Consider the following 12,781-nt stretch of genomic DNA (forward strand, 5'->3'; position numbering starts at 1 on the left):
GGCGGACCGTGAGATATATAAGCCGAAGTCGGAAGTGTGGACACATTTTGGGTTTTGTAAAAAGGGAGACACACTTGATAAATCGCTCGCCGTTTGCATTGTTGAATGCAGAGGCGAACTGAAATACAACGGCAACACAACCGATCGTTCCATCAGTGGTGGAAAAAGTACTCAAATGTTTTACTTAAGTAGAAGTATCAATACCGCCATGTAGACATACTCTGTTACAAGTAAAAGTCCGGAATTAAAAATGTACTTGAGTTCAGTAGAAAAGTATTGGTATCAAAACTTAAAGTACCAAAAGTAAAAAGTACTCATATGCAGAATGTCCCATTTCACAAGTTTTCAAATGAATAAAATGTATACAAATCTTATGAAAATATCAGATCTACAAGCTAATTGTGAGCTTGTAGATCTGCTATTTTCAAATGGCCTAAATGTATATAGGGCTGAAGTGGTTAATCTATGTTTTGTAATAATAATCAAAATCTACAAAGTAACTAGTAACTAAAGTTTTCAAATCGTTGTAGTGAAGCAAAAGTACAATATTTGCCTCTGAGATGTAGTGGAGTAGAAGTAAAAGTATTAAATTGGAAATACTCAGTAAAGTAAAAAATACCTCAAAATTGCACTAAGTACAGTACTTGAGTAAATGTACTTAGTTAATTTACACGGTGAAACCCCAAGCGTCCTTAACTTCTTTAATCAGAAGCAGCTTGAAGGTACAATGAACAATGTTAGTTTTGAAGGTGCAATGAAAAGTAGTTTTGAAAATGTTTTTGAAGGTGCAGTTAAATACAAAGTGGTCAAATTTTGATATTACTCGTACAGTTTTGGTCCAAACATCACACAAATCGGTACACATTATCTCTATAGTCATGTGATCAAGACGAATCTTTTCATATTCTATCCTAACTGCTTTCCAAAGTTTGCAGGAGTGCCCCGTTTTTAACTAAATGCCTTGTCCGATCATGTCGGACAAGGCAATCATGTCCGATTGCCATGAAACATTGCTGGCCCACAATTAGCTACCTGCCCTGGCAGAGACCAAACGTGTGTGTGTTGATTTAGAAAGTCATTTGAGTGACTTTTTAACATTTAATCACTTTTTCAACGTCTTTCTCAGATAAAGGAAGAGAAGCCATCAGGACATGGGTGTAAAGGTGAGCCCATGGACACTAATTCATCATGCTTTTCTTCGTCCACGCCATCGCGTGACGACAGGAAGGTGAAGGTGAAGAAAGAGCCCAAAGACGAAGAGGAGGATTCTGGGACGGCAGCCGCCAGCAGCTCAGTCAGTGAACGGAAAGGTGAGAAAACTCTGTCGGTTGTCATTCCGATCCTGTGAGGCCAACACGTCGACCACTCCGTCCTCGCAAATAATCCTCGGCCAGGGGCGGGGCTTAGGCGCGAGTGGAGGACGCGAGGAGAATGAATGAGTGACCGAGCTTTGGGGATTGGAATTTAGCTATGGTCTCTCTCTCTCTCTCTCTCTCTCTCTCTCTCTCTCTCTCTCTCTCTCTGTCTCTCTCTCTTAACCACTTTAACCCTATATGCTTTATTGACAGGTTTCCCCCAGGGGTCTGTACTTGGTCCCCTCCTTTTCCCCTTCTACTTAAAATATCTTAGCTGCAAGCTCACAACGTGATGCGTTGTGAGCTTGTACATCAGCTATTTTCGCCAGATGTTCTTTTTCACCCAACTAACATGTTCACACACTGTGTCTATTTAACTCTTACTTCATACTGGAGGGGGAGGGACCACCTCCAAAATGGCCGCTGTGTGAATGTGGTTAATTGAGTTTACAGTGATATTTATGTACAGTCATAAAACAATGTATCAGACCTCATGTCTTCTATACTCATCATGTGTAATGAATGTGTGTTTGTTTGTTGTTCTTCTGTAGAGATGGAGATGAAGTCCATGGATCAGAGATGGATACCTTCTGTTCCTCTTGGTGCTCCAATTAACAAGGTCAGTTTTACTACAGTCAGAAACTGCGTTAAAGGTAAACATTAGGCCCGTAACGATACAGTAACTGCATCCATGCATCGATTTTTTAAACAGAAAATCGTCTTATAATGCCATTATATTGATCTAAAATCGATTTGCAATGCAAATAATCGATTGTATCGATATTAAGAAATGGTGTCTCGTATTTAGTTTGAGACGTGTTAATATTTGATGTATTTTTAAAAATAGAATCAACACTGTGTTGATATTATTCTCTCATGTCTGGGTCTTGGTTTTGCGCCGTGTCGTGCACCAACCATAGCTGATCTACAAACTCACAACACGTTCAAGGTTCAAGGTTCAAGGTCTTTCTTAATGTCCCAAAAGGGCACGGCGCTGCAACGAGATTTGAGCTTGCAGATCAGATATTACGTCATTACGCAGGCTACGCCATGCCCTGATGAGAAACGTAGGCTACTAAGGCTAGTCTAGTAGGCTGGAACGCACGTAAGCAACAACACGCCCACGGTGCATAAACAAACTGCGAGGACATGAGAGACAACATAAAGTTGACATGGCAGAAAGTTCCAGCAGTAAAGTGAAAGAGACAACGGCGGACCGTGAGATATATAAGCCGAAGTCGGAAGTGTGGACACATTTTGGGTTTTGTAAAAAGGGAGATAGCCACACACTTGATAAATCGCTCGCCGTTTGCATTGTTGAATGCAGAGGCGAACTGAAATACAACGGCAACACAACCGATCGTTCCATCAGTGGTGGAAAAAGTACTCAAATGTTTTACTTAAGTAGAAGTATCAATACCGCCATGTAGACATACTCTGTTACAAGTAAAAGTCCGGAATTAAAAATGTACTTGAGTTCAGTAGAAAAGTATTGGTATCAAAACTTAAAGTACCAAAAGTAAAAAGTACTCATATGCAGAATGTCCCATTTCACAAGTTTTCAAATGAATAAAATGTATACAAATCTTATGAAAATATCAGATCTACAAGCTAATTGTGAGCTTGTAGATCTGCTATTTTCAAATGGCCTAAATGTATATAGGGCTGAAGTGGTTAATCTATGTTTTGTAATAATAATCAAAATCTACAAATTAACTAGTAACTAAAGTTTTCAAATCGTTGTAGTGAAGCAAAAGTACAATATTTGCCTCTGAGATGTAGTGGAGTAGAAGTAAAAGTATTAAATTGGAAATACTCAGTAAAGTAAAAAATACCTCAAAATTGCACTAAGTACAGTACTTGAGTAAATGTACTTAGTTAATTTACACGGTGAAACCCCAAGCGTCCTTAACTTCTTTAATCAGAAGCAGCTTGAAGGTACAATGAACAATGTTAGTTTTGAAGGTGCAATGAAAAGTAGTTTTGAAAATGTTTTTGAAGGTGCAGTTAAATACAAAGTGGTCAAATTTTGATATTACTCGTACAGTTTTGGTCCAAACATCACACAAATCGGTACACATTATCTAGTCATGTGATCAAGACGAATCTTTTCATATTCTATCCTAACTGCTTTCCAAAGTTTGCAGGAGTGCCCCGTTTTTAACTAAATGCCTTGTCCGATCATGTCGGACAAGGCAATCATGTCCGATTGCCATGAAACATTGCTGGCCCACAATTAGCTACCTGCCCTGGCAGAGACCAAACGTGTGTGTGTTGATTTAGAAAGTCATTTGAGTGACTTTTTAACATTTAATCACTTTTTCAACGTCTTTCTCAGATAAAGGAAGAGAAGCCATCAGGACATGGGTGTAAAGGTGAGCCCATGGACACTAATTCATCATGCTTTTCTTCGTCCACGCCATCGCGTGACGACAGGAAGGTGAAGGTGAAGAAAGAGCCCAAAGACGAAGAGGAGGATTCTGGGACGGCAGCCGCCAGCAGCTCAGTCAGTGAACGGAAAGGTGAGAAAACTCTGTCGGTTGTCATTCCGATCCTGTGAGGCCAACACGTCGACCACTCCGTCCTCGCAAATAATCCTCGGCCAGGGGCGGGGCTTAGGCGCGAGTGGAGGACGCGAGGAGAATGAATGAGTGACCGAGCTTTGGGGATTGGAATTTAGCTATGGTCTCTCTCTCTCTCTCTCTCTCTCTCTCTCTCTCTCTCTCTCTCTCTCTCTCTCTCTCTCTCTCTCTGTCTCTCTCTCTCTTAACCACTTTAACCCTATATGCTTTATTGACAGGTTTCCCCCAGGGGTCTGTACTTGGTCCCCTCCTTTTCCCCTTCTACTTAAAATATCTTAGCTGCAAGCTCACAACGTGATGCGTTGTGAGCTTGTACATCAGCTATTTTCGCCAGATGTTCTTTTTCACCCAACTAACATGTTCACACACTGTGTCTATTTAACTCTTACTTCATACTGGAGGGGGAGGGACCACCTCCAAAATGGCCGCTGTGTGAATGTGGTTAATTGAGTTTACAGTGATATTTATGTACAGTCATAAAACAATGTATCAGACCTCATGTCTTCTATACTCATCATGTGTAATGAATGTGTGTTTGTTTGTTATTCTTCTGTAGAGATGGAGATGAAGTCCATGGATCAGAGATGGATACCTTCTGTTCCTCTTGGTGCTCCAATTAACAAGGTCAGTTTTACTACAGTCAGAAACTGCGTTAAAGGTAAACATTAGGCCCGTAACGATACAGTAACTGCATCCATGCATCGATTTTTTAAACAGAAACTCGTCTTATAATGCCATTATATTGATCTAAAATCGATTTGCAATGCAAATAATCGATTGTATCGATATTAAGAAATGGTGTCTCGTATTTAGTTTGAGACGTGTTAATATTTGATGTATTTTTACAAATAGAATCAACACTGTGTTGATATTATTCTCTCATGTCTGGGTCTTGGTTTTGCGCCGTGTCGTGCACCAACCATAGCTGATCTACAAACTCACAACACGTTCAAGGTTCAAGGTTCAAGGTCTTTCTTAATGTCCCAAAAGGGCACGGCGCTGCAACGAGATTTGAGCTTGCAGATCAGATATTACGTCATTACGCAGGCTACGCCATGCCCTGATGAGAAACGTAGGCTGCTAAGGCTAGTCTAGTAGGCTGGAACGCACGTAAGCAACAACACGCCCACGGTGCATAAACAAACTGCGAGGACACGAGAGACAACATAAAGGAACAGAAAGTTCCAGCAGTAAAGTGAAAGAGAGAACGGTGGACCGTGAGATATATAAGCAGAAGTCGGAAGTGTGGACACATTTTGGGTTTTGTAAAAAGGGAGATAGCCACACACTTGATAAATCGCTCGCTGTTTGCATTGTTGAATGCAGAGGCGAACTGAAATACAACGGCAACACAACCGATCGTTCCATCAGTGGTGGAAAAAGTACTCAAATGTTTTACTTAAAGGGGTAGTTCACCCCCAAAATAACTTTTGTTCTATTGATTCCTCACCACCTGGAGCCTTGAATTCATGGATATTTTTTTGTTTTTGTCGCATTCCTTCCTTTAATATTTGATTATAATAAATTTGTCCCCATTGATTCCGGTAGGAGACACAAATGCATTTGTGTCTCCTACCGGAATCAATGGGGACAAATTTATTAAAATCAAATTATTGGCTTAGGAATGTGACAAAAACTAAAAAATATCTATGAATTCAAGGCTCCAGGTGGTGAGGAATCAATAGAAAAAAAGTTATTTTGGGGGTGAACTACCCCTTTAAGTAGAAGTATCAATACCGCCATGTAGACATACTCTGTTACAAGTAAAAGTCCGGAATTAAAAATGTACTTGAGTTCAGTAGAAAAGTATTGGTATCAAAACTTAAAGTACTGTAGTGGCACTCGGTCTAATTCTTCTAAAAATGTACCACTTGGTGGAGTAGACCTCAAGAAAACACAAAAAAGTATTTGTACGCGAACGACAAGACAAAGTAACTTTTCTTAAAAAGGTTTTACTTAGAAAAACATAAAAGGTTACAGGGTCAAATGTACGGTCAAAAAACTGTGTTGCTTCCTTCAGTGTTTGACTCCAAATGAACTAAAAGACTGTTTGACATCATCAGAGCTATACACAGGTGCATCAAACTAGACTAATTAGGCCCTAATCAAACATCAAACAGATTAACTGGTCAGGTCAGCTAGACCTTTGTAGACACACCTGACACTTATGAAGCACAATCAAATGTAATCAGATTACCAGCAAAAGCTTTTCTACCTTTTTAGCATAAACTGTTCTTAATCTTAAACATGAATTTACTCAAAAATAAAACAAGGACGAATGACATACAATAGATGTCATTGTGACTGGAGAGCAGGAAAGACACAGAAGTAGTGCTGTCAAAGTTAGCGCGTTATTGACACATTAACGCATGAGCGAATTAACCGCGAGGTGTGAATGAGCTGCACGCAAAGTTGTGTGTCCTCTCTCTCTCTCTCTCTCTCTAGTTACTAGTTACTCTAGTTACTTTTCAGATATAAATGATGATATTATGAAACATACATTAACCACTTTAGCCCTATTTTATACATCGGCTATTTGAAAATAGCCGATCTACAAGCGACGCGTTGTGAGCTTGTTGATCTGCTATTTTCAAACATTTTTGTACTTTTACTTTTGGTACTTTAAGTACATTCTGATACCAATACTTTTGTACTTTTACTCAAGTACATTTTTAATTCCAAACTTTTACTTGTAACAGAGTACTTCTGCATTGGAGTAGTGATACTTTTACTTAAGTAAAACATTTGAGTACTTTTTCCACCACTGATTAATAATAGCTCCGATAATATATAATATTTGTCAACTGTGATCTGCATGGACTCTCGGTTAGACACCGTTGTACTGGAGAAGTATAACTCTTGGTTAGACACCGTTGTACTGGAGAAGTATAACTCTCGGTTAGACACCGTTGTACTGGAGAAGTATAACTCTCGGTTAGACACCGTTGTACTGGAGAAGTATAACTCTCGGTTAGACACCGTTGTACTGGAGAAGTATAACTCTCGGTTAGACACCGTTGTACTGGAGAAGTATAACTATCGGTTAGACACCGTTGTACTGGAGAAGTATAACTCTCGGTTAGACACCGTTGTACTGGAGAAGTATAACTCTCGGTTAGACACCGTTGTACTGGAGAAGTATAACTCTGTTGGACACCGTTGTGTGGAGACTCTGTCGCACACGTTGTAGCAGCAGCAGCAGCACACCCCCCACCCCCCCCCCCCCCCCCCACACACACACACACACACACACACACTGTTAGGCTACGCTACACAGAGAGAGAGAGTGAGATGGCATGAGGAGCTCAGTGGTGTTTAAATGAAGAAAATGTGCACAGAATATCATCTAAAACTATGCTAAATAAACCCCCAAAAAATATCAAAAATAATGTCGGAACTTTATCTAAATTACCTTTATATTTATTGGACACTTAATTTAATTTTTATTTTAAGGTGACATTTCAATGCTCTTAAATGAACACAGGATCACAGAAAATCACCTGAAACGATGCTAAATATGTCCAAAACTTATCAAAAATAAAATAATTTAACATAATGTCACATTTTAATATGACAATGGGACAATAGATTGTGACATCCTAGGGAGGGTTTTCTCTGTTTAATTGTATCACTTGGGGAAGGTCAGTGTGTTTTTTTATTTTCTTTTAACGACAGGTCATTAAAAGAACGACCTGTCCTTAAGTATTTGTATGATGTATTTATTTTGGCCATCAGTTTTTTGTGGGTCATTTCCTTATTTTGTGTATGAGTGTGGGTACGTTTAAAACCGTTCAATACTTGATCTATAGTTCTGGGATCGACTAGTGTGTTGTTTTGGTGAGTCTGTGATCGATTGCTTTGGTCCTCAATCCTGAGCTACTTTCCACCGACGGGAGACTACCGACGCATCCCTACCCAGAGTGCTCTCATTGTGTGCCATCTCTCCGCACCGGGTCGCCGTTTAGGCGACCCTCGCGGGTAAGTTTCTTTCTGCACTGCTATCACCCCTCAACGCCTCCTGCTAGTCTGTAGCTATTCTGCCTATATTACCTTTTACTGGCCAAAGTGCTTTTTTCCCTTAGCCACCATCATTACCACAATGCCGCCACTCACCTCATCATCCGGATGCGATGGCTGTCTCCGGCTGGCCCAGGAGATAGCCGAGCTGAAGCTACGTGTAAACCGGCTTCTCCAGATCCGTGAGGACGAGGTCATGCTAGACTCCTTCTGCGCTGTTGACCCCCCTCCAGCCCCCGAGGCTGCTTCACCGGACCCTGAGATCTTCGTTGGACCTGCTGCTAACACCTCCGATGCCTGGCCCAAGACGAGAGAGTTTGACGACACCATCCCGGCCCACCCCGGTGCTTGGTCCCGAGCCGGGGCCAGACCCAAGTGTCCAGCTTTGGTCAGCTCCACCCCAGTCCCTTGGACAACAGTCTCCCGGGGAAAAAATGGAGCTCCTTGCCCCCGCTCCCCTCCACCCTCCACTAATAATAAGTACTCCCTCCTAGCCATAGAAGATTTCCCACCGATCCCAAACCCAAAAAACACCCCTGGTGTGGCTTCAGAGCCACCGGTCTATGGCCAGGAAAATGACCGCCACCTGCTGCTCAAGGCGGCGGTCCGTCGCCAGTCTGGGAGTCGGTTTTCGCCTCAGCCCCTGGCGAATAAGTCCATGTCCCCCACACCGGCCACTCATTTTGGCCCCCCATTACCCCCCCCATCCCAGCACCAGCCACCCGCCCCCCTAGCCAAAAAAGTGGTTTCTATACTCCCATCCAAAATCCCCCCCCTCATATCTCCTACAGCGGTGATCGTGGGGGATTCCATTATTAAGCACACCCGCTTCCCTAATGCAATTACTCGCTGTTTTCCAGGTGCCACTATTTCCACTATTATAGATAAGCTCCCCGGTCTCATTGAGTCACTCCCAGCATCAGTCTCCAAACTCATCGTCCATGTAGGGACGAATGACACAGCTCTCCGCCGTTCAGAGGAGTTAAAGGCGAACTTCCTACGCCTAGTTGATGTCCTCACTGAGAGTGGATTGTCTTTTTTCATATCGGGTCCCATTCCAATAGCTGCCCGTGGCGACGAGAGTTTTAGCAGGATCGCTAGCCTTAACACCTGGCTCCACCGTCTCTGTCGCACCCACGCTTTTAATTTTATTGACAATTTTAATTTGTTCTGGGGCCGCTCGTCCTTCTATTGTAGTGATGGGCTTCATCCAAACGACCTAGGTAGCAAGGTTTTAGCGGCCAATATTGCCATTAACCTCCGCTATTGTGTCCAGCTGTTGGCCTGTCCAGAGGAGTCCGCCACAGAATGACGTCCTCCCGGTCCCTGCCCCCACCACAACAGTTCCGCCCCATCTCCTAGCCCTCATTCCATCGGGCTTGGACCAAAACTCACAGACTCAACACACAACGTCACGACCACTAAACATGTGGTTTGCACACCCCACATTAACAATATTAGCACCATCATCACAAGTAGACCACACAAACCACTGTTACCATTAAATAGAAGGTCACACCTGGAAAATCTAGGTTCATTGACCCACACACACGCCATCTCTACATCTTTGGAACGCCCCCCACAACCACGGCCCGATACCATACCAGTAAAATTTGCCCTATTCAATGCCCAGTCATTAAGGAGTAAGACATTTATTTTAAATAACAATTTTGTATCTCGCCAACTTGATTTTTTATTTTTGACCGAAACTTGGCTACATACTGGTGAACTCTCTCCACTTGGGGACCTCTGCCCTCCCCATTGTAGCGTTTTTAATGCACCAAGGTCCAGTCGAGGTGGTGGCTTAGCCATTGTTTTTAAGGACACTTTTAAATGTAAACTATTACCAACTGATACATTTTTATCCTTTGAAGTACAGCTGCTTAAAATAAATTTCACCACCCCTATTTTATGCGCCCTTGTCTACAGACCACCAAAGTCAAATGGCAATTTTATTGAAGAATTCTCTGACCTACTCTCTTTTATGGCGTCTCGCTCAGAATATCTGTTGATCGTAGGTGATCTAAACGTACACGTCTGCTGCCCAGAAAAACCTATGGTAAAGGACTTTTTTCACATTATGGACTCTTTTAATCTGGTACAATCTGTGTCTGGGCCTACACATGACAAGGGCCACACATTGGACCTTGTCTTATCAACTGGTCTGCACATTTCCAACACTGACATTTTTAAGATTGGTGTCTCTGACCACTATATGATTGTGTTTGAATCCATGTTGCCATGCCCTCCCTCTCCTTCATCTCCGTCACACTATCTCGCCCGCTCTATCAACCCAACCACAGCCACAAAATTCTCCAACTCACTCATGCGCTCCCACTCATCTCTTATCTCCGAGACCCTTATTTCACCCATTAACACAGAGAACCTAGTTTCATTTTTCCATTCTATCACTTCAAACACACTGGACATTGTAGCTCCTTTAAAAACTGTTAGACGCAAGCGTGATGCGGTTGGTACACCGTGGCTAAATGAGACCACTCGCACTTTACGACAGGCCTGTAGGCAGGCTGAAAGAAAATGGAAGAAAGATAAACTGCAGATCTCCTATGAAATCCTCAACAATTGCCTAAAGACCTATCAAACCTCAGTAAAAACAGCCAAGTCTGAATATTATGCTGACCTAATAAACACATACTCCAATCGACCCCAAATACTCTTCAAAACCATAAACACCATTTTAAACCCTGCTGCCTCCGTTGCCATTACTCCCGCTCCCGATTTTAACACATGTGATAAGTTTCGAAACTTTTTTACAGACAAAATAAATAATATCAGATCGCTCATCTTACCTCCAGCATCATATCACGCTGTAATCCATCACTCACCAAGCCACTTTCGGGACTTCCTACCTGTGTCCTCCTCCTTCCTGTCTGAGGTGGTTGCCCACTTAAAACCCACCTCCTGCCCCTCTGACAGTATTCCCTCTCGCCTCTTTAAGGAGGTTTTCATCACCATTTGTCCCCTCATTATGGCCATCATCACCAGCAGTCTGGAAACGGGAATCGTCCCCTCCAGTTTTAAGCATGCCACCATTCAGCCATTACTCAAAAAAACAGGCCTTGACCCCAATGATAACAATAACTACAGACCCATCTCTAAGCTGCCATTTCTCTCCAAAATTTTAGAAAAAGTTGTTTTCGCACAGGTCTCATCATACCTCAACTCCTTCTCTATCTTGGACAAATTCCAATCCGGTTTCAGAAAACAACATAGCACAGAATCTGCACTGCTAAAAGTTTATAATGACATTGTTTTAACAGTTGACAACGGATCCTGTGCCATTTTAATCCTCCTTGACCTTAGTGCAGCTTTTGATACGATTGATCACATTACTCTTTTAAAACGTTTGGAGGATGAGGTTGGTTTTAAGGGTACAGTTTTAAAATGGTTCGCCTCTTATTTACAGGACAGGTCTTTTAATGTACAAATTGGTAACTGCCCCTCATCCTCAGCCCCCATTACATGTGGCATCCCTCAAGGATCAATTTTAGGACCTCTTCTGTTCTCTCTGTACATGCTCCCCATTGGCACCATCTTCCATAAGCACAATATTAATTATCACTGTTATGCCGACGACACACAATTTTATGTACCAGCCACACCCGAAAACACCAGCTCACTCACCAATCTTTTTAACTGCCTGGAGGACATAAAAAGCTGGATGGCAGCAAATTACCTCCAGCTAAATGAGAGCAAGACTGAGGTAATCATTTTTGGCCCTCCAACCTCAACCGCTCGTCTCTCTCAAGCACTTGGCCCCCTTAAGGCAATTTTAAACAAACCTATAAAAAACTTAGGTGTCTTCTTTGACCCAGCCCTTAATTTTAATAAACAGGTTAGTAGTGTTGTCAAGGGCAGTTTTTACCAGCTCAGAACCATAGCCAAACTAAAACCCATTTTAACACATACCGACCTAGTCACAATAACCCATGCCTTCATCACCTCTCGTTTGGACTATTGCAATTCTCTATATCTGGGGTTACCCCAGTCCACCATCTCCCGGTTACAATTGGTTCAAAATTCAGCTGCTAGACTCATCACTGGAACGAAGAAAAGAGAACATATCACCCCTGCGCTGGCTCAACTGCACTGGTTACCAGTAAAATATAGAATTGATTTTAAAGCACTGCTCTTTGTTTTTAAAGCTCTCAATGGCCTAGCCCCTCCATACATCTCTGATCTGCTACATAAACCTCCTGCCACTAGGTTACTCAGATCATCCACCCAGAAACTCCTTTCAGTTCCCTCAACAAACCTCATTACCAAAGGTGACCGGGCTTTCTCCGTGGCTGCACCTATACTCTGGAATAATCTCCCGTTTCACATTAAGATAAGTCCCACTATTGAGATTTTTAAATCAAAACTGAAGACCCACTTTTTTACTCTTGCTTTTAACGTACATTGAGGTTCTCTGTCTGTTGTTTCTTTGTCCCTGCCGTGTTTTTATTTGTTTTGTTCTGTTTTGTTATTGTCTCTACTGCACTTTGTCTCTTTATGCCTTTTACTCTGCTTTGTAAATAGACTAAGGTCTATCCGTTCTTTGTTTGGAAAGCACTTTGGGTCAGCTGATGTTGTTTTTAAATGTGCTATACAAATAAACTTGACTTGACTTGACTTGAAGAGTGCGTCACAGTTGATCCTGCGCGTGCGCAAATGGTTGTTTTGATCATTTAACTCTCAGCGCCAGAGAAAGCATTGCATGTAGATAGTTGGTAAGATGAGTTTTTCTGTGGGATAAACGCCTTTATTGTATTTGTGAATGTAGCTTATATATTTATGTATGTTTTCGTATGATTGGCGTTATTT

The 12,781-nt window shown here is 42.1% G+C and overlaps 1 protein-coding gene across 1 annotated transcript in view; it reads left to right on the plus strand.

The window, feature by feature from the left end:
- The window catches only part of LOC308077337 (uncharacterized protein), a 396,397-nt gene that overhangs the window by 109,625 nt on the left and 273,991 nt on the right, over positions 1-12,781 (plus strand). Inside the window, exons 27-30 of the mRNA XM_080417984.1 lie at positions 1,127-1,310; positions 1,907-1,974; positions 3,694-3,877; positions 4,494-4,561. Coding sequence (XP_080274110.1) covers positions 1,127-1,310; positions 1,907-1,974; positions 3,694-3,877; positions 4,494-4,561 — 504 coding nt within the window. The remainder of the gene's footprint in view (positions 1-1,126; positions 1,311-1,906; positions 1,975-3,693; positions 3,878-4,493; positions 4,562-12,781) is intronic.

The sequence above is a fragment of the Gymnoscopelus braueri genome (genome assembly GCF_963280865.1).
Source record: "Gymnoscopelus braueri genome assembly, chromosome: 21".
Taxonomy (NCBI): domain Eukaryota; kingdom Metazoa; phylum Chordata; class Actinopteri; order Myctophiformes; family Myctophidae; genus Gymnoscopelus; species Gymnoscopelus braueri.